This window comes from Sciurus carolinensis, chromosome 2 (genome assembly GCF_902686445.1).
Source record: "Sciurus carolinensis chromosome 2, mSciCar1.2, whole genome shotgun sequence".
Taxonomy (NCBI): domain Eukaryota; kingdom Metazoa; phylum Chordata; class Mammalia; order Rodentia; family Sciuridae; genus Sciurus; species Sciurus carolinensis.
In genome coordinates, this window is record NC_062214.1 from 103,413,852 (window position 1) to 103,439,558 (window position 25,707).

General features: G+C 36.8%; 1 protein-coding gene across 4 annotated transcripts in view; it reads left to right on the forward strand.

The window, feature by feature from the left end:
• Atp8b4 (ATPase phospholipid transporting 8B4 (putative)) overlaps positions 1-25,707 on the forward strand; it is a 214,355-nt gene that overhangs the window by 27,669 nt on the left and 160,979 nt on the right. For all 4 annotated transcript variants that reach the window (XM_047542231.1, XM_047542234.1, XM_047542232.1 and 1 more), the window contains one exon: positions 3,058-3,116. In XM_047542231.1, coding sequence (XP_047398187.1) covers positions 3,058-3,116 — 59 coding nt within the window. The remainder of the gene's footprint in view (positions 1-3,057; positions 3,117-25,707) is intronic.

The window sequence follows — 25,707 nt, forward strand, 5'->3', positions numbered from 1 at the left end:
GATTATGTCTTCCCATCCATTGCTTGTGTTCCTTTCTCCCAAATTTTCTTTTCATATTTTCCTTTTCTTTGTCATGTCAATATTCATTTTAAGAGATTTTTTTTTAATCTTATCTATTCCATTTTGCTCATTAACTATCTTTACCAAGAATTCATTCTTGTTTTCTTTGTATCAGCTTGTTTTTGTTTCATGGTGACATGTCTTCTTACATATCTTCAAGGTACTAAACGGAATTAGAAAAATCAACCCCCTCTCCCACCTGTCTTCAGCATTATCTCTTCCTCTTGGATCTTTTTTTTGTGCTTTTTTTTTTCAGATAAAAAACAGTGGTGACTTTTGATTGCTGGTTTATATTTACAAGTGAAGAACTAGCTAGCCTAGTACAGTTGCATGGGTCTTTTTCTCTACTAGACCTCTCCTTTAAACAGAAGAGTCAGAGAGTAGCCAGCTGGCAGGTTTTTCTGTGGGTAAGGCAGGCAGTCTGGAAAATTCCACAACTTCCTGGTCAGGCAGGCTTTACCAAAGTCTACTATAGCTGCTGTGGAGGGTCAGAGCTACTTGTGTCAGGCCTGTGCATTCATTCTTGGTTTCCTCTGCTGGTACATTGGGCAAAAGAGGGAGTATGGAAGGGACTAGCTGGGTCCAGTATTGTACAATTACTCTGATAATGTTCCAAAAGTAAGGTGATAATATAATTTATTTTCCACATTGAAACACTTTGAGAAGAAAGGGGACCCTATTAATTATTTCCCAGGCTAATAGGTGTAAACTTGTACTGTCACCCTGTCCATAATACACACTCAATTTTTAAACGTATTGAGTGAATTTGTGGTGCTCTGGGGCTCTACTAGGAAGACTGTTCTCCTAATTCTGTTGGCTGGAGTTACTCCTATCTTTTTTTTTTTTTCTTTCTTAGTCATAATGATTCGTTTACTTTCTAATTTATTTTCTGAGCTTTCTTCAAAATTTGTGCTAGCAATACTTTTGATTTCTAGCACTGTTCTGTTTTTATTCTTAAAAAATGTTTTCTGAAATTTCACTGGGACCTGAGAAGATAGGCAGGTAAAGATCATAAAACTGGGGCTGGGGAGATAGCTCAGCTGGTAGAGTGCTTGCCTTGCGAGCACAAGGCTCTGAGTTCAATCCCCAGTATAGCAAAAAAAAAAAAAAAAAAAAAAAAAAAGGATGAAGTTTGACTCAACTTTAAACCTGGTGATATATAGGGTTTTTAAAAATGATTTTTATATTTTTATATTTTAAAAGTGATCCTTTGGGGTTGGGTTGTAGCTTAGTGGTAGAGTGTTTGCCTTGGATGTGTGAGGCACTGGGTTCGATTCTCAGCATGGTATAGAAGTAAACAAGTAAAATAAAGGTCTATCAACAACTTAAAAATATTTTTAAAAAGTGATCTTTGTATCTCACTTTTCTTCTTTTGGAGTCATTCAGATTCATTGATAATTATTCAGAAATGAGTTTACTCTGGTTGATCACAAACCCATGTGATCCACTTTCCTTTCATTATTGAGATTACATCTGGAAAAATCCCATGATGCCTATGAGCTATTGGTTTGCTACTGAACCTCTAAGCCATTCTCACTGGGAGTTGTTGTGGGGTTTGTTTCTAGCTTCCTTGTCTTGCAGGATGTGACTTATTGTCATGAGGGGTTTATATCCCCTCATATATTTTGGTAGCATATATAAGAAAGTTAATCTCTGCAGAGATAATTCAGGTCTAACATATCTAGGTTAAAGGCAGAAAGCTGCAGGGATTTAGAACCAAAGAGAATTTTGCAGAATTTAGTGAAGGGATGGGAAATCTTCAAGAATTAATCCATGAAAGTTTCATTCAGAAAGACAGTAATGACTGGAAATATAGAAGCAAAGATTAAGACTTCATCATAAGGATTTAGAAGCAAAAAAAAAAGAGGACTTTTAGTTCTAACCAGATCTTATGGGACGAGGGCAATCTTGGACACCCAAATTGACTTACCATAGAAATTACTTGATCATTTTGGAAGAGGGCTGGTCCCAATCCTTGTAGAGTGTGGCTACATGAATTCACTGGATAGATGGCTCCTACTTACCTCATAAAGATTCTGGCATTTAGTATAGGTAAAATTAGGTACAGAACTTCCTTTTCTTTGATGTTCATTATACAAATATAAAATTTGAAAATTATCACCATCTGAATGTGCATGAAAATTATCACCATCTGAATGTGCATTAACCTAAGGTCAATTAATATTCAAATTAGTACATATGATTTTTTTTTTTTTACTTAAAGTCAAAGTTAATCTATAAATTAGATGTGCGATTTCAGGAGGCTGATGCATATGGTTCTTATGGCCAAGTTAACTCTTGTCATTTAGAAAGATCCTTCCACCTTCACTCATCCATTGTCTTTCTGTAATCTGTTTTACTACTCATGGGTTAAGGTAGGGGCATAAAGATAAGTTATCTGGATTTTTAAGCTTTTAAATCACTTCATCCTCTGAAATACCATTTTGGGCTTTGAGTTTTTTGTTCTTTGTGGGGAATCAGAAAAAAAGAAAGGTTTGTGTTTTTATAACCAGGATGTGAAGTGGTTTTTTTGTGGATGGATGGTTGTTTGAAGGATTGCTTCATGGTGAGTTCTGGATTTTACAGTCATACACATCAGGGACTGACCCACTCCAGTTTTGTCAGCCATTGACATCAGTCCAATATTGTTCTTATCAGCAATTAAGTGAATCAGACTAGAAAACTGGAACAATCACAGGGCCTGACCACTGGAGAGGCAAGAAGGAAACCACGTAGGTGGATGCAGCAGACAAAACACCCTACAAATGGTAGAAACCCAAGTATCACCCTGAACACAAGTTGTCACAGCTTTCCATTTTGGGACTTGCCACTACAGGTTCCAATATTTAGGCTAGATAAGGCCATTACCCCTCAATTTCAAAGGAAAGAATTCTTGTAATGTTGACAAGAAAGTAATGTGAATGATTTTATTTTAATGAGTAATATATTGCTGAGGGTTTAAAGTTTAATTTCATACCTGATTTTTCTTTTTCTTAGAAGTGGAACGTGTTGTAAAAGCCAATGATCGTGAATATAATGAAAAGTTCCAGTACGCAGTGAGTAAAACATATAGCACATACATGTTGGGGTGGGTCTGACCTTAAGGACTGTAATTGGGATCTTGTCTTCTAGGACCTTATGCCCTTACTAAAAACTTTCTTTGTAGGCCTGTTTTAAAAGCAAAATGTCAGAAGTTTCCAAAATCTAGATCTTTGTAATGTTTACACACTTACTTCTCTTCTGCATGCAGTGGTTGGTATGCTTATGGGCATTGTGAGATGATGAAATGTGCTGAAACAATATGAAAATGGACCTTTTGATAGTATTTAGTGATGGAATTGATAGTAGTAGCTGATGGTTGATGAATTTTTCTCTCAATAATTCATGCTGAATGTGGAACAGTATATTTAGAATGAAGTTATCCGGTCCTGAATTATTATATTTACAAAGTGAGTAATTAGAATGATTAGTTTAAAAGTGGGGGGTTTAGGCCACTACTTTTTCTTTTGAATGAGTTTTCTTCATTTACATAAGAAATATTTATTAAGAGCTAGGAACTTGGGACACATTAATGAACAACTTTGTGAATTATATTATGGCCTCTCATCAAGATCTTGTGATCTATAACTCAGCATAAGTTGCTATATAGAATCTTTTAAAAGCTCTAACATGGGCAACTGGCATTATTGCTTCTATAGGTGATATGTGGCTTAGAAGACCTGCTATAAAATTGAAAGAAAGTCTCCAAAGAGGGGTGTGATGGTCATTAACACATAGAAATATGAGAGTCATGGGGGCAAACTCGGGCACTGGCCAGAGGAGAGAGAGTTTTGGTCAATGAACCTTTTAGGTTTTTGTTCCTATGGCCAGGTCTTTTCCTGTATATACAGATTGATGCATTGGGCAATGTATAGCTTGACACTATTAAATATGCAGCAGAGGTACCTAGCAACTTGTCTTTCCTCATTCTGTGCTAGTCATGAAAACTTGTGATTATAGCTTGATTTTTCAATGTAGGCTTCCCCACAGGGAGTCAACACACTGTTTCTATGACAGATTTTTCATTATAAAACAATGTACTGACTCTCTGATTTTATTCATCAATCTTTTGAGCTTTGTTAAAGTTAAGTTTGCCCTTGAGAGAAGGAATCCCTCTCAGGAGGCTGATGCATATGGTTCTTAACCTGAGAAGGAAGGACTATTATTCTCAAGGTGATGAATGCCACTCTGCATGGCCTCCTGACATACAGTCACTTAGCCCCTCTGGTCATTCCCAGGTGATGCCTTTCCACCTTATCTACATTCAGTCTTTTAACTGTAGAGGATGACTCTTGAAAACCTTAACCATCAAATGCCCATCCAGAGGAGTATTTATGTGTATATTTTAAGACCATGGGGAAAAAAACAATAATAACTCATCTGCCATGGGTATAATTATACATGTAAGTACTTGGCTGTGTTTATCTTTCAATAAATAACAAGTATTTTCATTCTGTGAGCAGTAACTCTAAAAGTGTTTTCTAAGATGATAGTCTTTTCTATTTGCAGTTATTTTTCTGTTTGATTTATGAGATATTTCAAACTTACATAGAAGTTTGAGAAATAGTGCAACACCTTTGTGCCCACCACCTAGGTTGAGTAGATGTTAATGAACCAGATTGTTTCAGATCTTTCTTTTCAAAGTAATAATATACTAACAATACAAAGGTAGTTCAACTTTCATGATTGTGAGCAAAGTCACACATGTGCAACTCTTGCTGTGTTTTCTGTTGTGTTTCTTAATAACAAAAGGACAGTAGAACAGTATTCCATAACAATAGCAGATTCTAAAAGGCACCTCAGTCTCTGAGTGAAAACATGTCAGAGAAAAAGCAAAATCCATTATGGATTGGCAAAACCAAGAATGACACCAAAAATGGAGGAAGAGAAGCTGAAGAAAAGTGGAGGGGCACAGATATCTCAACTGTAATGCCCACTGTTGTGGTTCAGTGGGAAAGAGCAAGCACCTGACCTTTCCTGGGGACTCCCAATGGAATGGCTGGCCATGCAGTGAGTGGCTTCTCTTAGCCACAGTTTATTTAGCTACAAAGGGGGGATAATAAAATCACCTATTTCATAGAATTATCCTAAGGAATAAGGTAGACTAATATACAACAAGCCTTGGCTATTTCGTTCAGTCTTGCCCAGCGTCAAAAGGTATCATCCTAAATGCAAGTAGATTTGGACAGACCCCAACAGATCCCAGGCAGGATGTTCATATCAGTTGGAGAAGTTTTATTCCCATCAAAAGGCTGAAAAAGAAATGCAAATAAGCCCAAACTTGTCATAAAAAAGATGAAAGGAGAAATAGTGAAGGCTCTCAAATGTAGTGGAGAGAATGTTTTGGGGTAAGACAGACCATAGTGTGAATCCTTTTTCTCTAGCTTATGGTTAACTTGTGATTTCCATCTCTTTATTTTTCTGAGCATGAGTTATTTTACCTATGAAATGTAGAATTTTTTTTCTCATTGGATTATTTACTGGAGGATGAAATCATCTAATTTATATGAAATATTTGATAATGGTAACACTAATATTTGTTAGATGATTACTATGTAACAGGTCCTGTGGTATACCTTTTATGGGGATTCTCTATTAATCCTCAGTTTATCTTAAATGTAAGAGCAAAATGACTCTGGGAAAGTAATCACAATAAATTTTAGATTACTTATAAAGCACTGGATGAAGTGAGATACTGGTGATAGAAATGTTAAGAAGTTACTGAGGAATGGGCTAAACTTGTAAATTGTCCGCAGCAGATACTATGTCCCAAATTGAGCAAACATGTGATTCCGAAGGTGTGGAAGCTGCTGATAAATTATGTAGATTATACAATACTAGAAAAAACAATGTACCTAAAACAAGAAGAGGACTAATAGTCTAAACAAGTGTGGTTGTAGAGATTCCTTTCTCAAATGAGCCATATTGAAATGATAATCATTGAATGAAATACTTATTAATTGCCTACTCTGTGCAAAGCATTTGTTGAGTTCAGGAATTTTTCCTGCAATGTCAGCATGAATATTGGTAGATATCTGGTTAGTGATGATAGTAGTAGTAATAAAGGTAGCAATAATAATAGTGATAGTTTAGAACATGTGGTTCTTACCACATGAAAGTCATAGTTTTAGGTACTTTACTATATTAAACTTATTTAATCTTACAACTCCATGAAGTACTTTTATCATCTCACTTTTGTATAGTAAAAATTGAGGCTGGAGTTGTGGCTCAGTGGTAAAGCACTTGCCTACTATGTGTAAGGCACTGGGTTCAATTCTCAGCACTACACAAATAATAAAGGCATGGTGTCCATCTACAATTAAAAATATTTTAAAAAATAAATAAAACTTTGAGACATAGATATCTTACATAAGGGACTTAAGATCATGGAAGTAGATAATGGGTTCTACTTATGTAGTTGTCAATCCAGCTGTGTACTGAGTGCTTTACTTTTATCTTTCGCAAAACCCAATGAAAAACTGATGACTTTTTCAAACAATCAAGATACAAAGAATGTCTTGATATTTTACATTTAACTGAAATTTACCCTTTAGCTTTGGCTGATAAATTTTTCAGTAAAGTTTCATTATTTTTTGTAAACCACGACCAACCAACAGAATGCCCAGAGAGATATAGATGAGGCTTCATTTTGTAACTTGTCTTAATCACACAAGTGAAAGATGGCAGTGTTGAAATTCTGACTGGTTAGATTCCAAAGTCTTGTGTATGTGTGCTTTTTTCCATGATATCATATTATTATTTTGACCAATCCTACAAACAAATAAACAAACACAATAAAACCAAAACAACCACCCAATTACCCTAATCTCCTTTGCTTCTTTCATATACATTGGCAGAGTTTTTATATTCAAAAGACAAAACATGATAAAGGGAGATAGAAAATTTTACCAAGTAGTCTTAGAATAGCCTTAAATCCTACCTTTAGCATTTGTATACATGAATTGGGCAGAAAAATTTACATAAAACTCAGATAAATGGTGCAATTTCCACAGACACTAAGCTGGCCAAGTAAGCTTTTCTCTTTGAAGGCTGAAGGAAGATGTTTCAATACATGGAGAACCTTAATTTATCAGCAAACTCTAAAGCTGCAAAACACATTATAAGACATAACACAGGCTTAGAAAATGATCAAAAACACTTTGGGATGATAAAGGGTTTAGAACATAAACAAAAGACAAGGTTAATGATTCTAAGTAAAACTAATTGGTGAACCAGACATGATATTGTGAAAATTGGAAGGTGGGAAACAAAATTAATTATAAGAGGAATTTCAGACTGCCAAGAGTTGTAGAACAAAGTGGAATTGGAGAGAGGAGAGTGAGCCAAGTGCTAGAATGATTATTCTCATTATAAGGGAGTTCAAAGTTTTCTTGGTTAATAAAATGAATGAATAATAGAAGTAATGAGAACAGTTGTACTAAACTATGTTAATGTTAAAAATGTTTAATGTGTGAGAAAGCCAAATAGCCAGACTCATTATCCCTAGTAAAAGGAGTTTAAAATGGAAGAAGTAGTGAAAACAGTTGCAGTTTTATTAAAAAGTGTGGATGTCAAAAAATGTCAGAAAAAGTGTTGGGTTAATTATGGCTATTTTGTGACTCATTTAAAAATGAAGAAATTAATGATGGAAAACATTGGTTTCTACTGGTTCTTGTTCTCTCTTGCTGAGGCCCATGCAAGCTTTCCCCAATTTTCTTGAACTTTGAATAATTTGAGAAAGGAGATGAATTAGTCAGTGATGAGAAAGTTATTCTGCCTCAAACTCAGAAACATCAGGAAAGCAGAACACTTTATCTGTATATCTCATGCGCTTAGATAGATGGGAGATTTTTTTTCCTCCCTGAGGTTAATTTTTGATCCTGCCTGGGAAGTACACAGGTTTTTATAAGTTGGTGAGATTTAACTAAATAGTTTCAGCTTATAAAGAAGGTCTTCCATCCAGTTGTCATGATTCTAACACTAGATTCCTAGGATTGACTTGCCTGGTTGACCAAATGGTTATTGGATGGAATCTATTGTTCTTCTCATTGACTTTTGTGATTGGTGGAATGTGCTCATTTGGATTTTCCAGAGTGTTCATTCAGTGCAACAAATATGGCTCAGTACCTCCAACTCCCAGCAGTCATTGCTACAACCACCCCTGAAACCCCATCGATACAGATTCTTCCATTTTCCTCCCACTCATTTCAACAGGGCTTTCTGTGTTTCCATAGTTACTTGCTTTTCTTTTGACTTAGAATCTAAATAGTCAAGAGTGGAGTAGAAAAATACGGTCTACTGTCATTTTTTTTTTCCACCCAGAATCACCAAATATTTTATTAAATTCATTATAGTTGTACCATTAAAACTTTATTTTTAATAATTCTTAAAAAATACAATTTTAACAAACTCATAATAATAGTTCATATTTATAGGGTATGAGGTGATGCTTCAGTTCATGTAGACATCATGTAATGATCAAATTAGAGTCATTGGCATATCCATCACCTGAAACCTTTATTATTGCTTTCTTGATTCACTGTCTTTCTAGTATTTCACCATCTTTCTAGTATGTGAGCTTCAATAATCACTGAATCTCTTTAGGTCTTCAGGATCTCTGTAGGTCTATATTATAATGATATACATGTGTTTCTCTGAGAAAAATTGGTTTAACAGTGAAATTTCATGTTCATGTACATACCAATGAATACACAATCCATTATATCTTTTTAAAATAAAAATAAATGATTTTTGAAGTTCAGTATTCATAGTGTGCTTACTCTATAACTATTAACATGTATGACTATTGCTTTATCTACTTTCCAAAGAAGATGTGAGGTGATGTATAAAAATTATAAAGCTCACAGTAATAAAAATGCAGGGAAACTGGTATGTGCAGTGTATTTTTAGGTGGGTTCACAAGGTCATACTGGAAGGACCTGTCTGCTTAGACTAGCTGTGTATTGAGTGCTACTGGGCTTATTAAGAAATGGGGACAAATTCAGATTTTCACCTTTAAGGAGCGTATATAATCAGGAGAAGACCATAAATGAACCTAACAATAGGTAATAATTAAAAGGTAATGCTAAATTCCCATTGTGTTATGTGGCCTGTAGATGTTTAGGAGAGGAGAGCTCAATGTGAATGAAAGTGTTTGAGGAAGTTTCTCCAGAGGATATGGGAAATGATTCCAGTCCTGTTTTTTAAATTTGTACTACAAGGAGAGGTATGAGCAAGTCTGTAGTCAGACTTAAATGGAAGTAAGGGTGTGTCATGGGAAATCATGGTTCAGGTAGGTGAGACCAGACAGTTTAAAGAGTATGAATACGAAGTGACAGACTCTCAGGATCTGAGTGTCATGATGTGAAAAAGGGTTACCTTTGGCTTCCAGATTAAATAGACCAAGCACCTAAAAGGAAATGCCCACGTTAATGTGGAATAGTTTCACTGTGATGAGAGCTATAGATTAGGAATATCAGATAGAGGGAGATACTTAAGGCTAGGAGAAAGATGTAACTTGTTAAGGAGTGATGGCTGAGCTGTACTGCGTTGGGGTGGAAACTCATATGACTTGGAGAGCAGGAGGGAGGAGCCTAAGAGGGAGCAGAGAACAGCAAGGATCCAGGGGAACAAAGAGAGGATGGAGAATGAAAATCTCTGGGAAGGGTGCATCCCAGCAAATGGGGTGGTTAACCAGGTCTAATGGCAGGTGCTCATGAGAGTAAGAACTAAAGAAAAATATTCTTATTTAGAAGTGACTGGAGAACTTCAAGAAAGATGTTTTAGTATTTTTTTTTTTTTTTAAGTTGGGGTTTGGAAGTCAGAGGGCAAGAGGAATAAAACTATGCAAACAAGATAGGAGTAGGGTAGGAGATTACTCAGTTAAGCATTTGCAATAAGAAAAGAGAAAAACAGTATGGAAACTTTCAGGCTCAGTGATGTTAAATGAGGCATTTTCAAATCAATTTTCTTGCATCTTTGGCTTTTCAGATTCATAAAACAGACAGGAAAACTCCTAAATGTTTTCCTTGGGAGACCCTTGGGATATCAACATATTGAGTACAGCCCATCCTACTTTGATGGGAAAGTTGGGTTTCTCCTTTTCTTCTTGGGTAGCATGGTTGTATAGTGAACATCCTGTCACTCCTCATCAGCAGGCCTGACAACCAGATCAGTGCATATACCAGCTGACAAGTAGAGATGATGACAAGCAGAATGACAAGTTGGAAATGGTCATAAAAATGCCAGGAACTTGCATTTGTTCATGGATTCTGGTTGTTAGTTGTTGCTTTTTTGTATTGGGGCATCACCATGGTAACAGTGACTTTTAAGCAAACATAGAAAATGTCTTCTGTTTTGTGTGCTGTTAATACCTGCATATATTATTCTAAGTTCTATATAACAAGTTTTAATTTTTCTTTTATAAATAATTTACTTGTAGAAGGAAAGATATTTTTTGACGACTCTCAAATTCATTTTCTTTCTGGATTCAGAGTTTTAAAAGCATACATGTTTTATCTGTCTGATGTCTGATTTGTTTAGTGGGTTTTTTTTTTTTTTTCTAAGCATTCAATTGATTCCTTGTTTCCTTAATTTGGTTTGCCTGCTTTAATCTTTTGTTCTAGTCTATGAATTTATGTTTGTAAATGTTCTAAAATGGCACATTAAGGTGATTAAAGAATCCAGTTAAATTATAATACTCTGAGGTGTTTGTTATTTATCTTTTCCTGGATGGAGATATTTCAACATTTCTTAGTCCATCTGCTTTGTGGAGCAAATTTTAAATAAAACCGTACAGATTTGATCTTTATTTTCACTTTTTCTTTCTTCACTGCAATGATCTGAAACTGAAAGGTATTCAAGCAATATGTAATTGAAATTGAGTTAAAATAAGCAATTTTCAATGGTATAATTTTGGAGCTCTATAATAGACTGGCTGTCATGGAATGAATTTCAGCTAAGACAGAAATGAAAAGTTGGAGCCGGAAGAAAAGGAACTTCCCTTGTGGAGAGAGAACTACAAATGCAGTTTCCTTTGTTGGCAAATGTTGTATGAAAGTAATCTATAAATTATCACATGGATAAAATTGGGCAAGTTCAGTAACAATTGGGAGGTTAACAGAAAAACCACCAACCCCAACGGTCTCTGAGTGGTTTTCATCTTGCTTTGTCATTTATTATTTTTTTTTTTCTGAACAAAATAATCTGGTTCTGTGACCATATTGTTAAAAGATGGTGACTTGTCATGTCTTACATATTTTGGTTGAAAGATTAATAAAATCATTAATATAAAAGTGGGATCTTTAATTCATGTCCACTGTTACAAAATCTATGCTCAGATCACTGTTGTGTTTTACATTAGATATTCTATTACTTTTCTCTCTCTCTCTTTTTTTTTTTTTTTGATAAAAATTGCTTACGTTCCTGGTGGGATCTCCTGGAGTGGTTAAATCAAGTTAATTAACATATGCATTGTCTCACATACTTCTTCTTCTTTTTTTTTTTAATGGTGTGAACACTTAATGTCTACTTTCACAGCAATTACCAAGTATACAAAACAGAGCTGCTTACAAAAGTAAAATATTTAGGCATTAAAGTTAAACCTATAAATACTTTAAAAATGATCCTAGGAGTGAGTTAGAGGGTACGTATGTATGCAGAAATGTATGTGTGCTGCATGAATTTGTAGTCAAGGATATATGTGTATAGAGCTTCATAAGAATGTTCTGGCTTGAACAGTGAGAGACTGCTCTTCAAGCTGTTAAGTATAGGACAGCAATCAGATTCAAATGTCTGGATTGATGGATGATCTCTCTCTCTGACTGCTGCTACCTTAGTCTGGACATCTCAGCAGCCCTAATTGTCCAGGGTTTAATGTATACTTGTTAGTTGTCAAGAAGCATGTGTGCTGTGAGACAAGCACACACCATCCCAGTTGTGGCCATCTAGGTGCTGTCTAGATATGTTGGAGGTGGTGCCATCATTCCGTGCCAATTGTCTGAAAATACAGGGAAGAAGGATGGTTTTAAGCAAAAGGAAAAAACTGATTGACTGCTACTGGCAGTTAGCTTATGTTTCTTGTAGACATACAAGAAGCTTTCCCATCCAATTCACTTTACAGGATTCTAAACTGTATATCCAGTCTGGGCTTATGTCCCTCTCAAGGAGGAGAAATCACTGCCTCGAAAACCAACTTTTTATGTCTTTTTATGTTTTTATGTTTTTTTTATGTATAGTTTTAATCATTTGATAATTTTTATATCACTTGAGTCAAATGAATATTCTTTTACTTTGTTTTCCATTGGTTTTAGCTTTTGTTCAGAAGTCAAAGCAGCACTAATATGTCTCCTGTTTCATGTGACAACCCTTCTGATATTTGTGTTTAAAATGTCAAGCATGAGTTTACTGAGGAGACTAATCTCTAGGACAATCACCTGGCATTTCCTTTCTTTTCAAAGAGCTTCAGACTTTCTATAACTTCTTACAGGGGAGTTCTCCAAAGTCAAGCACAGTATTTTAGAAGTTATTAAGTAGAGAAAAAATTATTAATCTAGCCTAAATTTGTACTAGTTTATTGGAGATTATTGACTCCTATTAATGTAATTTTCAAGGGCTGACTTAATCTGTCATTAAATCCCTTTTATTATTGTGCTATATGTGGTCTTACTGAGCATGTCTTCTGCATCTTCAGCAATATGGAAAACAATGGATCTAATAAGTCAGAAGCTCTGGGGGTGGAGTCTGGGCATTTTTCTTAAAGCTCCATAGGTGATCCTAATGGGCAACCAGTATTAAGAATCACTGATCTAAGTTAGTAAAAATAATCATATTGAGCCCAACACTATTAAAGGCATAGCCATACGCCTTATCCCTTGTCACTACAGACCTATAGGTTGCTGTTGGGCCATTAAACATTCATTGCACTTTGTTTCCTTAACTAGTTTCAATTTCTATAATTAATGGACCTTGTCACCAACCCAATATTTGTTTAATTATGTTGTATGATTGTTCCCGGTCTTAATAAGCAGAAATGCCTTTAAAAATTTATTCTAGTACTGGTTCAGATGACTTTTATATGAAAGCAGAAGGATGAAATGAATAACTAAATGTTTGAAGATTCCTTTCCAAGTCATGTTTCTATGATTCTTGTAAACCACTTAGTCCCATGTTTGATATTTCAAACACTCTTGTAGACAAAAGACCACAAAAACGCCATTGTCCTAAGCAAGACATTTTTGAGGTTAGGAGCTCAAATGGGCAGATCCTCTTTATAATGTTTTGCAGAGAAAGCATTGTTCATATTTTTCTAGACAAAGAGAGAAGCTAAAGGAATATTTGATTTATTCTTCTCTCTTGAATTCTGATATGAGAAAATCAATAAACTGCTTGTTATGCTAAATAATGTGAAAAATCTATGTTAGAGTTCAGTTTTTTTTTTTTTTTGGTAAAATTACTTTTCTGGGTTATGTACTAGAAGTTATTGAGTTGCCTTATGAATTATGAACATTGATGTTAACTCTTTTTATATAAATGGAATTACTTTACCTACTGTGAATTTTGTATTTTTTCCAATTATTTCTATTGGTCATGTATTGAATAATTATTTTACGTTTATAACTTTGGCAAATGCTCTAGAGACTTAAAATATAAGATCAGGTCTCAGCCCTTTGAGAGTTTACTATTCCCTTGGGATTTTTAGGTTATTTTATATGTGTATATAAATAATGGTATAAGACATTATAAAGTTAAGTATGAAAATGAGTGATGTTAGACTTATAAATAACATCTTCACTGTAACTGGGTGAGGAGGACAATTTTCTAGGAAGGGATGATTTTTTTCCTTGAAGTAGTTCACATTAATAATAAATATCTTATTAAAATATTAAGGAATGGTAAAATACCACATTTCATTCATATAGTATATAAAAGTTCTGACTTAGTTTGAAAGTCTAACAATTTGCACTGTACCTTGAATTTGATCTGAATTTGGGAAACCATTTAGCTACTCAAAAAGCCAGACGCCAGTCACCTTGAAGCTGATCTAAGCCTAGACTAGTTGAGGGAAATGTGCTCATTGAAAAGTATTTCTGGGATATACTGGAATTGAATATTTTGAATCTGAAAGGCTGTCAAAATTTGTTGTTTGTTAAATTCGAATGTGGATTATATATATCACTATTAAAACCAATACTTAAGATATTTTGACCTTGGGAATAGTTCTGAATTTGTGTTTTATCAAAAACAGTTATAAATTCCTGAAACCATTCAGGGTCTGTATGTTATTGCCTGTTCAATAATACGCATGCATTTTGGTCAGGTACGTTTTTACAGTGGATTCCTTCTGTTCCCTGCTTCCTTCTCTTGCTGCCACACTCCTCCTTGCATCCACACACCTATGGAATTTCCTTAATGGTTCTTTTGTTTCCCATCTTCGTATTGATCCAATCTTCATTGACCACAGCTTAAGTTCAAAATGTATGAAAAGAAATCTATGATTTTTTTCAATTGTTTTTCATTCAGCATTATTTTCTTAAATAATTGAAGAAAAAACTCCAGAAATATATCTTCAGTGAATCAAAAGGACAATGTGTTTATAGTCTAAGTCCTGGAGTAAGGCACTTCAGGATTTCATTCTGACATTGATTCAGCTCCCTGGTCTCTTGGGGAAATCGCATACCTCTCAAGGTTCATAATCTACACTGCGCAAATGGGACCTTCCTGGATTTGTACTAATTTAACTTAATTATTTTCAGAGACTTTTGAAAAAAGTTACATGTGGCCTTTCCTATATCACAGCGATTTGTGCCCATGAAAATTCTTGGGTTATTTAATACTCTACTTCTTGAAGTGTGGTCCCCAGACTTGAGACCGGCATCATTGACTTCACCTGGAATTTGTTAGAAATGCAGACTATCAGGCCCCACCACAAAACTGCAGACGTAATATTGCATTTTAACAAAATCCACAAATGATTCATCTTGCATGTTTGAGTTTCAGAAGCATTGGATTTACTTCAGTTAGGCGTGCCCTGAAGATTTTGGCAAAAGCATAGAGCAGGGGAGGGGGAAAAGTACTTAATTACCTACCAGGCACAATGCTAAATAATTTACATGTATTATCTCTATTGATCTTTGATTTCACTCTGCATGGTAGATAATACTATGCAAATTTCACAAAAAGGGGAAACTAAGGATTGGAAAGATTAAGTGACTTTTCCAAGGTTGCTTACTTGGTAAAGTATGGAGTCATCTTTTCGATAGAGGAATCCAAACCCTTACTTTTTCTATTCCTTGTTATCTTGTTATCTCCTGGAACAATTGGTACTCAGAAGACTAATTTTTAACTGGATTGTTTTTCTTTACAGTAAGTGTGACTTGGATACTTTGGGGAAAATGTATTCAAGAAGGTCTTGAAGTTTTTCTGTAACAAGGTTTGTGAGCAGGGTCTTTCTTTTTTAATCTACGCATCCTGAGTTTAAGGTTTAAAGTGTCTTGTTACACATGTGACTACTTTTTGTTTTCCTATAGAAAACTTGTTGGTGCATTATAATTCTACATAATAGTGGGATTCATTGTTAAATATTCATAGATGCACATGATGATATGACAATACAATTTGGTCAGTTTCATTCCCCAGTACCTCCTCTTTCCCTGCCTTCCTTCCCTATCCCTGGTTCTCTTCCTCTACTCTATTGTCTCACTTGAATTTTCATGAGACTCACCCACTTTATCACCTTTTTCTGTCTAGTTTCTTCTACATATGAGAGAAAACATAGGAACCTTGACCTTCTGAGTTTAACTTATTTTGCTTACTATAATGCTTTCAAGTTCCATCCATTTCCCTGCAAATGACATAATTTTGGTTTTCTTTATGACTGAATACATCATTGTGTAGACATGTCACATTTTAAAAAATTCATTCATCCATTGATGGACTCTTAGGCTGTTTCCATAATTTGGTTATTGTGAATTGTGCTGATATAAGCATGGATATGTATGTATCATTGTAGTATGCTGACTAATTCTTTAGGATAAATACCGAGGAGTGTTATCATGGGGTGATATGGTGGTTCAATTCTTATTCTTTTGTCTACTAAGAACTGATTTCCATAGTGGTTGTACTAATTTACAATCCCTCCAACATTGTATAACTTCTTCTTTTCTTCCACATCCTCTCCAACATTTATTATTTGTATTCTTTATGGCTGCCATTCTTATTGGAGTGAGATGAAATCTCAGTGCAGTTTTGATTTGCATTTCCCTGATTGTTCCCTAAAGATGTTAAACATTTTTTTCATATTTTTGTTGACCATTTGTATTTCTTCTTTTGAAAAATGTCTGTTTAGTTCATTTTTTCATTTTTTGATTAGGTTGTTTATTTTTTGGTAAGTTTTTTGAGCCCTCTCTATTTATTCTGGATATTAATATATCTCCAGAAGAGGAACTGATGAAGATTTCTCTGATTCTGTAGGTTCTCTCTTCATACTTTTATTTCCTTTGCTGTCATCTAAATTTGATGTCATCCCATTTATCCGTTCTTAATATTACTTTCTGAGCTTCAGGGGCCCTATTGAGAAAGTCATTGCTTACACTTGTATGTTGGCGTGTTGACCTATATTTTCTTCTAGCAGTTGCCATAGTTTCTGGTCTAATTCCTAGGTTTTTGATCCATTTTGAGTTCACCTTGTGCAGAATGAGACATAGGGATATAATAGATAGCCTTTTTAACAAATGGTGCTGGGACAATCTCCTTCATATGGTCATTCAATTGTCCCAGCACCATTTGTTAAAAAGGCTATCTTTTCTCCAATGTATGTTCTTGGCACCTTTGTCAAGGACCAGATGACTGTAGATGTGTGGGTTTGTCTCTGTCCTCTATTTTGTTCCATTGGCCTCTGTGTCTGTTTTTATCTAGTACTTTGCAGTTTTTGTGTAATTCTTTTCTTTTTGGCATGTCTGTGTTCCCTTGTTCCCTATTTCCTAGTGGGTGCTTTTCTTTAGGTCTGGAATCAGCATATTTTGTAAAATATACTTGGGTATTGTGGACTATGCTTTAGCTTTCAGCCTTTCTCGGTTTCACTGTCCTTACTTAAGGATGCAGGCAAATCATTTTGCTGGAAACTATTGTGGGAACAGAGTATCTAAAACAGAGCTTGACATCCTTAGTACCTTTAATTGTAAACATTAACCATTTGGGGAAAACTTGTTTCTAAGAAAGGCCTCAGGCTACAGATCTCTGGGTTTTACTTCCTCATCCCATAAAATTATAATTTACACTGCTACTGATGATCTCTCTGGTGTCCAGTAAGAGGGGCAGAGTTCAGTTTCTAACCTTTACATTCCCCCGCACCCCAGATGGAGTGGATTAGGTGGAAGACTGTGAAGAGGAATTTATGGGGAAGAAGAATATGAAGGAAGTAGGATGAAATGGTAGAGAAGGTTTGGGACCTGCAACCTAGAGCCCCCATTCATTCATTCATCCATTCAAGGAACAGGGGAAAGGATTTTGTCTGCTTTGTTTCAAGGATCTTGTCTGCTTTATATATGGTTGTTAATCCTAGCTGGTCTCTCTAGTGATACTCTGGTGGATTATTAACTGTTAAATAAACTAATACCCACAGTCACTTGCTCTGGGGCCTGTTCCTTAGAATTGCTTCTGTGAGAAGCAGCTTGGTTGAAAATGAGTTCAGTGACTTAGAGCATCTGTCCTTGATTGGAGACTCTATGGCCACATCATGGCAGGTCTTCTTCTGCTCAACACTCACACGGGCTTCTTCCTGAGTCTCTGTGTTGGTGGTTACAGAAGGCAACTGCTTATTTTATTTATGCCATTAGGTAACCCCACTGTCAATCTCAGAGCAAATTTTGGGTACTCTATTTAATTCAGAACATCTCCAAATTTGGTGAAAATTTATCAAACCCTTTGTGCATGTTGTGATCACAAAAAATAAGACTGACATTTTATTTATAAATTATAATTACTGTTGTGTGTTAATGATACTTTTAAGGTCTTCTTACTCCCATCTTGTCTCTTCTCCCTTACCAATGTAGAGAATTTTCCTTCCTTATTTTCCAGCCAGTCCTTTATTTTCTCCCTCTCAACACTTCACTCTCCAAAGAAAACCACGAACAAAACCCAAAAAGGCAGGTGTTGTGGGTCTGTTTGAGTTTAGATTTAGATTAATTGCCAACCCAGGCAAGGGTGTACGGCAGGGTCCCAGTTGATTGCAGCACTCTGCAGAGGTGGGGCCTCACAGCAGCAGGCACATCCCCTCTGATCCCTTGGGGTTCAGGAGAAAATCGCAACCCTTGAGGTGGTATTATTTATGTAGAACCCTGGTGTAAGCAGTGGCGTCCTGGGAAGGATAAGTGTGTTGTTATAACCTCTTGGCCCTCTGGGAAGTTTTTTATAGGTGCTTTTCTTCTTGACTGTACTTTTCTATTGTGCCTTTTTAATTGTCATAAACACTGTAGTCCTGCCCCAAATTTGATCTAGTTCCCAGATTGCACAATGAGCATAGTCTAATTTTTAATCCTAATAAACAAAGCAGCTTATGCGTACTGTTGTTCCCAAACTCCTTTGCAGTGTGGGAAATAACCTGAGCAAATTAGCCCCCACACCCCCTTCAAAGAAGTGCCCATCTACTCATAGAACTCTGAAGCCCTGACTGAGATGGGACAGTCGGCCACACTGAGGGCCTATTCTCCAGCAGATGCTGGATCCACAAGGAGGAGGCATAGACAAACTCTGGCAAGGCAGAAATAGGAGGCACACAACTCGTTAGGGGTGCCCATGAAAGTTCCATGAAAATGCAACCTTTGTTGTCTTTTCTTTGCTCTTTTGTCTGCCTTCTTCTATCTCTCTGGAGAAAGTATATACTTGATCTCTCTCTCTCTCTAATTTTACAGGTATTTTCAGATGTCACAAAAGAAAATTTAACATTTTGTTTGAAACTGCCTCAAATGTTGTAAGCATCTGAGCTTCCTGGAGTAAAAAAATTAGCATGATTAAATTAATCTCAAAGGGAAATTTGATTTGTTCCCCGGTAATGGTCCAAAATTAGTTCTTTGTAGACAAATCACTATTCATAGGACATTTACTAGTTCTAGAACAGTCTTTCAGATGCTGGAACACTAAACCAGAGCCCGAGGGTAGAAAAAAGAACAAGGTTTGTGACACTGTCAGACAGTTTTGCTTTGGGGGAAGAGGAGGCCTGGATGCCTCCCCTGGCCCCTGAGGTCTAGATGGGAAATGAGTTCCCCAACCAAGCCAGGCAGAGCACTCCCTCAGTTGAAAGAACTGGAAGTGGCTGTTCTTGCTGATGAGACTAATGTGAGCCCTTCACTGGGCTTTCTCTTAAGGAGGTTCTGGTTTTTTGGGGTGAGGGCTGTAGTATGAGGGTCAGTGAGTTCACTAATCAAGAGACATTTGAAGATTTCTCATTTCTGATGCATTTCCAGGAAACCTGTTCCATTGGGGACATACAGGACTCTATGTGACTTTGTTCTTTAGGCAATCCTCACAACTGCTATGAAACTTGGTTTCCTCATTTGTAAAGTGGTAGTGAAATAGCAACAACTTATTAGAGTTTTTGAGGACTCCTCGAGATGATGTACGTATGGGCTCAGTATGGTTACCTGTTAGCTGGTGGTATTGTATGACACAGAGAAGCCATTACACAGAAAACCACGTGTTCTCCATTCTGTGCCCAAGTCTTGGTAAACATAGGTCATCCTCATTTCCTTTGACCATAAAAATAATTAGTCTGCTGTCTTCAAGGTTTTTGAGCATGTTCCCTACTTGTCAGAAGAAAATAAATCTGTATGTGAGTACATCTATGCATGTATGCATAGATTGTCTTTACCATAAATATAGCACATCTGTATGCACACATATAGATATGCATAATATACATATATGCATGCACACATATATACAAATATACACTATGTGCACATATGTACACACATATGTGTATGCACTATATACATGTACACATATGTTCATACATTTTCATTACTATTGTAATGTTATTACTATTATAATTGTCATTACATTTATCTATAGTATACATATATCTATAGTAAAGACAATCTGTACATTCAACATTCGTAATCTTAATTTATACATTTTTAGTTAAAATATACATTCGTTTTTTTCCCCCACTAACCCAAAGGATTCATTTGGGTACCCTTGGAGGATGGGCACTCCTGGAGGATGAGTTACACATATCCAAAGGTCTCATTGGGTGGGATAATCCTGTGGTTGCATTAGCCTGGAAAGTCAAGCAGGGAGGCCTTCTTCTTTTTTTAAAAATATTTTTTAGATGTTGATAGATCTTTATTTTATTCATTTACTTACACGTGGTGCTGAGCATTGGACCCAGTGCCTCACACATGCTAGGCAAGCGCTGTACCACTGAGCCACAATACCAGCCCAGGGAGGCTTCTTAAGGGAGTTTTGGCAGGCCAGATACTCCTGTTCTGTTGCATACTGTTTTCATAGCAGCAATCACTTACTGAAACTGTGTCATCAGTTTGCAAGCTTATTTTCTGATTACTGCCTCTCTCTATACAACCGAAGTGCAAACTTGTTTTATGAAGGTAGGGACTTTATTCACATCAGTAGCCCTGGCTCAATAATATAGTGCCTGACATGTAGAAAGACTTTCACAAAGATAAGTTGGATAAGTAGGTAAATGTTGGGGAAAAGTGCCCTCTGCACATTCCCTCTCCATACATAATTTTTGCTCATGGCTGGCAGCCCAGGTTCAGGAGAATGTTAAGGTGATAATGAGGATTATAGCTGATGTCTATTGATAGCTCTCTGCACAGCCTCTTCTGTGGCTGTTTCAAGCCCAGGAGTGTTCATCCATGAGAATCCCATCTCTTCATTTCCCCCAGCTCTGAACACCATGGACTCCACTCTAGGCAACACTTGATTACTGCTGAGAAACTGAGTTTCTCCTGGTATCAGTGAGGTGCCAGACATTGGATCTCCAGCCCGTTTGCCCCATACATGCATTCTTCTGGGATCTTTGCATAAACATGGGTGTTTCACATATTTCCTGAGTGGTGCAAATGCCTTCTGGCTACTTCCTCTTTTATGTAAGAAGTCTGTGGACACAGTTTGTTTTTGGTTTTAATTTTATGATTTAGAGGTAATCTCTCCCTTAAAAGTCAGGATTATTTCTCTCCTTGGAATCTTGATTGTATCATAGCAATACTATATCTGCCTCCTGTTGTGGCAAGAAAAGCTAGACATTTCCCCCTCAAGCTCTGGATGGTTACTTTTTATAGCTGTCACGACATAAAAATGTCTCTTCAAGTGAGGGAAGAGTGCTGAGACTGTAGTCCTGATTGCGAAAGCTCCTGGGGTTTGGCCTGTGGGATTTACAGATGTAGGCAGTGTCCCTGGTCAACTGCTGAACATGAGTTTAGCCTCCCATGATGCATTCTTTAAGGCAAAAGTAGAGATAAAAGTAGACTGTTATATGAAAACATAAACTCATCTTGAATGTATTATTACCTGATGTTTCATTGGTTGAAAAAGTCCAGGACAAGCTTGGTCTAGTTTCTTTCTCTGCATTTCTTAGCTGTATTTACAGTGTCAAGTTAATTCTTGGCAACCTCTCTACTCATGACCCCAAGATGCTAATAGACCTCTAGGGCTACTTGTTTCAAGGTGGGAATAAAATAGGAAAGAGAAAGCATACATTTTTAGCAAATTGACAGGTCACATGCTAGTCTATGAACTCAAATTGTAATTATAAGGATGAACCATGTAGTTGGCTTATGTTAACCCAAGCCTGGCCCTGGTGTTACAGATGGAAGTTGAGTCTGTCCAGATGGAGCTCTGTTAGTTGAGGGGAAAGGGAAGATAGTCAAATGTGTATCAGAACTGGACTTGGAGTACTGAGGTCCATTTTTAAAGTTTTTATTGGTTCTTTTTAGTTATACGTGACAGAAAAATCATTTTGACATGATTTTAAAAGCATGGAATACATCTTGTTCTAATTCAGTCCTCAGTACCTTACTCCCCCTCCCCCACCTTGCTCCCTTTCCTCTATTGATCTTTCTGACATTTACCCACAGTTAAATTAATTTTAAAAAATAATTTCTTGTGGATATACACGATGATGAGATTCACTGTAGTATATTCATATGTGTACATAGGAAAGTTATGTCAGATTCATTCCATTGTCTTCCCTTTTCCCATCCCTACCTCCTTCCCTTCATTTTTGATAAGTCATTTTTTTGTACTGCTGGGTCTTACAGTCTCAAAATATGGGGGTAGGTTTCTCTTTCTGATTGAGGTAGCTGTTAGTGATGTCCCTCAGTGTTTCTAGCTTTTTGTCTTTTGTGTACATGGTGACTCTCTTGGCCAATGAGTTGTGAGCATTCCGGTTAAAACATTAACATATGGGTGTGAGGTTCTTCAGTTTTCTTTTTCTCTTTGATATGGCAACTGTAAGCACTTGAAAACATGGTTGGTCTTGTGAGTAACAATGATGAGAGGACTCATGTTAGACAAGTAGCATGAGCAAGAAATATACATATTGAATGAAACCATGAACACTTTGGAGTTTTTAGCATGGCAGGGTCAGTTTATCCTGGCTAATACATTGTATGTATTAATCCCCTTGGATTATTTGGGAGTTGCTCACAAAAATCCTGTATGTGTATAATTCTTTCATGTAAAATGCTTTAATTTAATATAAAATGGTTTTACATTTATGATCTCATCTCCATAATACTTATATAGATATATAGATGAGAAATATTATTAGCACTATTTTCCAGTGGAATAATTGAGGTCAACTTCCCAAATATTCTGTTTGTAAATTTCACAGCATGTGTTATTTTCTATTTTTTTTAAAGTAATACACTCCCATTGTGAGTAAATGGGGATCTTATTATAAAAATAATGTTTCTATTTTATTAATGTTTTATTGATGGTCCATGTTTTAGTCAGTTTTTGCCACTGTGACCAAAAGACCTGACAAGAACAATTAGAGGAGATGTTTATTTTGGTGCTCATGGTTTCAGAGGTTTCAGGTTCATAGATGGCTGACTCCATTCCTCAGGGCCCAGACAAGGTAGAACATCATGGCAGAAGTATGTGGAGGCAGAAAGCGCCTCAGGACATGATGATCAGGAAGCAGAGAGGGAGCTCAGTTCACAAAATATAAAACCCAAAGACATGCCCCCCTCAATGACTTACCTCCTCTAGTCACACCCTACCTGTCTATAGTCACCACTCAGTTAATTCCTTTCTGGGGATTAATGTATTGATTGGGTTAAGGCTCTCATAACCCTATCATTTCACTTCTACACCTTCTTGCATTGTCTCACGCATGAGCTTTTGGGGGACACCTCATATCTAAACTATAACATTTTGCCCCTGGATCTCAAAAGCTCACGTCCATCTCATAAAATACAGTTAGTTCATTTTCAAGAGTCCCCATAGTCTTAACAGTTTTAGAATTGCCCAAAAGTCCAAGTCCAAAGTCTCCTCTGAGACGTAAGGCAAACTCTCAGCATAAGCAAGTTATATATGTCCAATACATAAAGGCACAGAGTATACATTTCCATTTCACAAAGGAGAAATAGAGGCATAGAGGAACCAAAGCAAGGCCAAAATACAGCTGGGCAAACAAGTCCTGTAGCTCTCGTGCAGCATGTGGGGCACATGATATCCTGATGTTCTCTCCAAAGGTTTTATGTAGCTCTGCCCCTGTGACCTTCCTGGATGCAGCCCACATGGCCTCTTTGTTGGCTTGTCTTTGCTTGGTTCCTGCAGCTTTCTTTGGCAGACATTCCATGTTTCTGACATTTCTTATCTTGGGAATCTCCACTGCAGCTTCAGCTTCAGCTTCCCTGTTACATCTCCACACACTGTCCTCTCAGGGGCTGCTGACTCTACTGGACTTGCCTGGCCTTTCAGGCCTTCCTTTGAAATCTTGGTTGAAGCCTTCGTGGCTCCCTAACTCTGGCATCTTGTAACCCTGCAAAACCAGCATCATGTGGTTGCCGCCATCTCAAACAGTAGTCAAGCCTCCAGGGACTATGGCATCAGCAGCCTCTGAGTGCCTGTGTGACTGAGCATGGTGAAACAAATTCCTAGGTGCCCTGTACAAGCAGAGTGTCCCCATGGTCTCTTCTCAAAGGAATTTTACTTTTAGACCTTTGAACCTGAGGTGGGTGTGGTCTTGCCAATTCCCGAGATGCCCACAAGTCATCTTTCTTATTGTCTCTGGGCAAAGTCTTTAATGTTTTTTTAGTGGCTGTAATGTCTTCAACAACCACAACTTCTTTATCCTCAGTTTTACTCACAGTTTTCTGGTCAAAATGCAAGTTTTTTATTTTTTGAATCTTTCTGTTTTACTTTCTGCTCCTGATTATCACAATAATGTAGCTAAAAGTTACAGCAATATCCATCCCATCTCCTGAATTCTATGCTGCCTAGAAATTTATTTTATCAGATTAAGAAGTTCATCACCTATAAATTCAGACTCATGGAAGGTCTCAGGACACAGGCAAACTGTGGACAATTTCTTAGCCAGAATGTAATATGAGTTGCCTCTAGTCCAATTTCCAATAGAGTCCTCCTTCTCTGAAATCTCATGAGCCCACTCTGTACTCTCTACAACATTCTGGTCAAATCAACATTCTGGTCTTTTGAGTTCCCACCAGAATTGCCCATTAATCTCTGTTTACAATAATCCAAAACTTCTCCAGCTTGCATTGCTAAACATTCCAAATTTCCTCCCACAAATTCCAAAAAGCTCCAAAAGCTTCTGAACCACATGATCGGGTTAGTCACAGCAATAACCCCACTACTTGGTACCAAGTTCTGTTTTAGATACTGCTTTTTCACTGTTGTGACCAAAAGACCTGACAAGAACAAAATAGAGGAGGAAAAGTTTATTTTGGGACTCACAGTTTCAGAGGTCTCAGTCCATGGACACCTGTTTCCATTCTTTGTGTCCTGAGGTGAGGCACAACATCATGGAGGAAGAGTGTGGCAAAGGAAGTGGCTTAACACATCATACTTGGAGAAAGAGGGATTCCACTCAACAAGGACAAAATATATATATCCCAAAAACAGGCCCCCAGGGAACCACCTCTTATAGCCACACCCTACCTGCCTGCAGTTATCATCCAGCTAATCCTTATCGGAGAAATTAATGCACTGATTAGGTCAAAACATTCATAACCCAATCATTTCACCTCTAAACTTTCTTGCATTGTCTCACACATGAGCTTTTTGGGGTCTTCTCACATCTAAACCATAACAGCCCATTTGAGGAATTTGTCACTTTTACTTTACCCTCTCCCCACAGTAGCCAATACTGAAAAGCGAAGGACTTTCACCACTTCTGTTTCTGTTGTGAAAGCTAAAATAAGGGTGGGTTAGGCATACTATTTGTCTGCATTGATCTTTGTTAGGGGGCAAGGGAATCATTTTGGAGGGGAACAGAAAGGGAATACAAAGAAACTGTAATCATACACCAGCAATTAATAACTAGGGCTCTGACCAAGGGGTGACAGGAGAGGAAGAGATAGATGGATGTACTGTTTCCTTTGGTAAGAAAGTGGCAGCAGA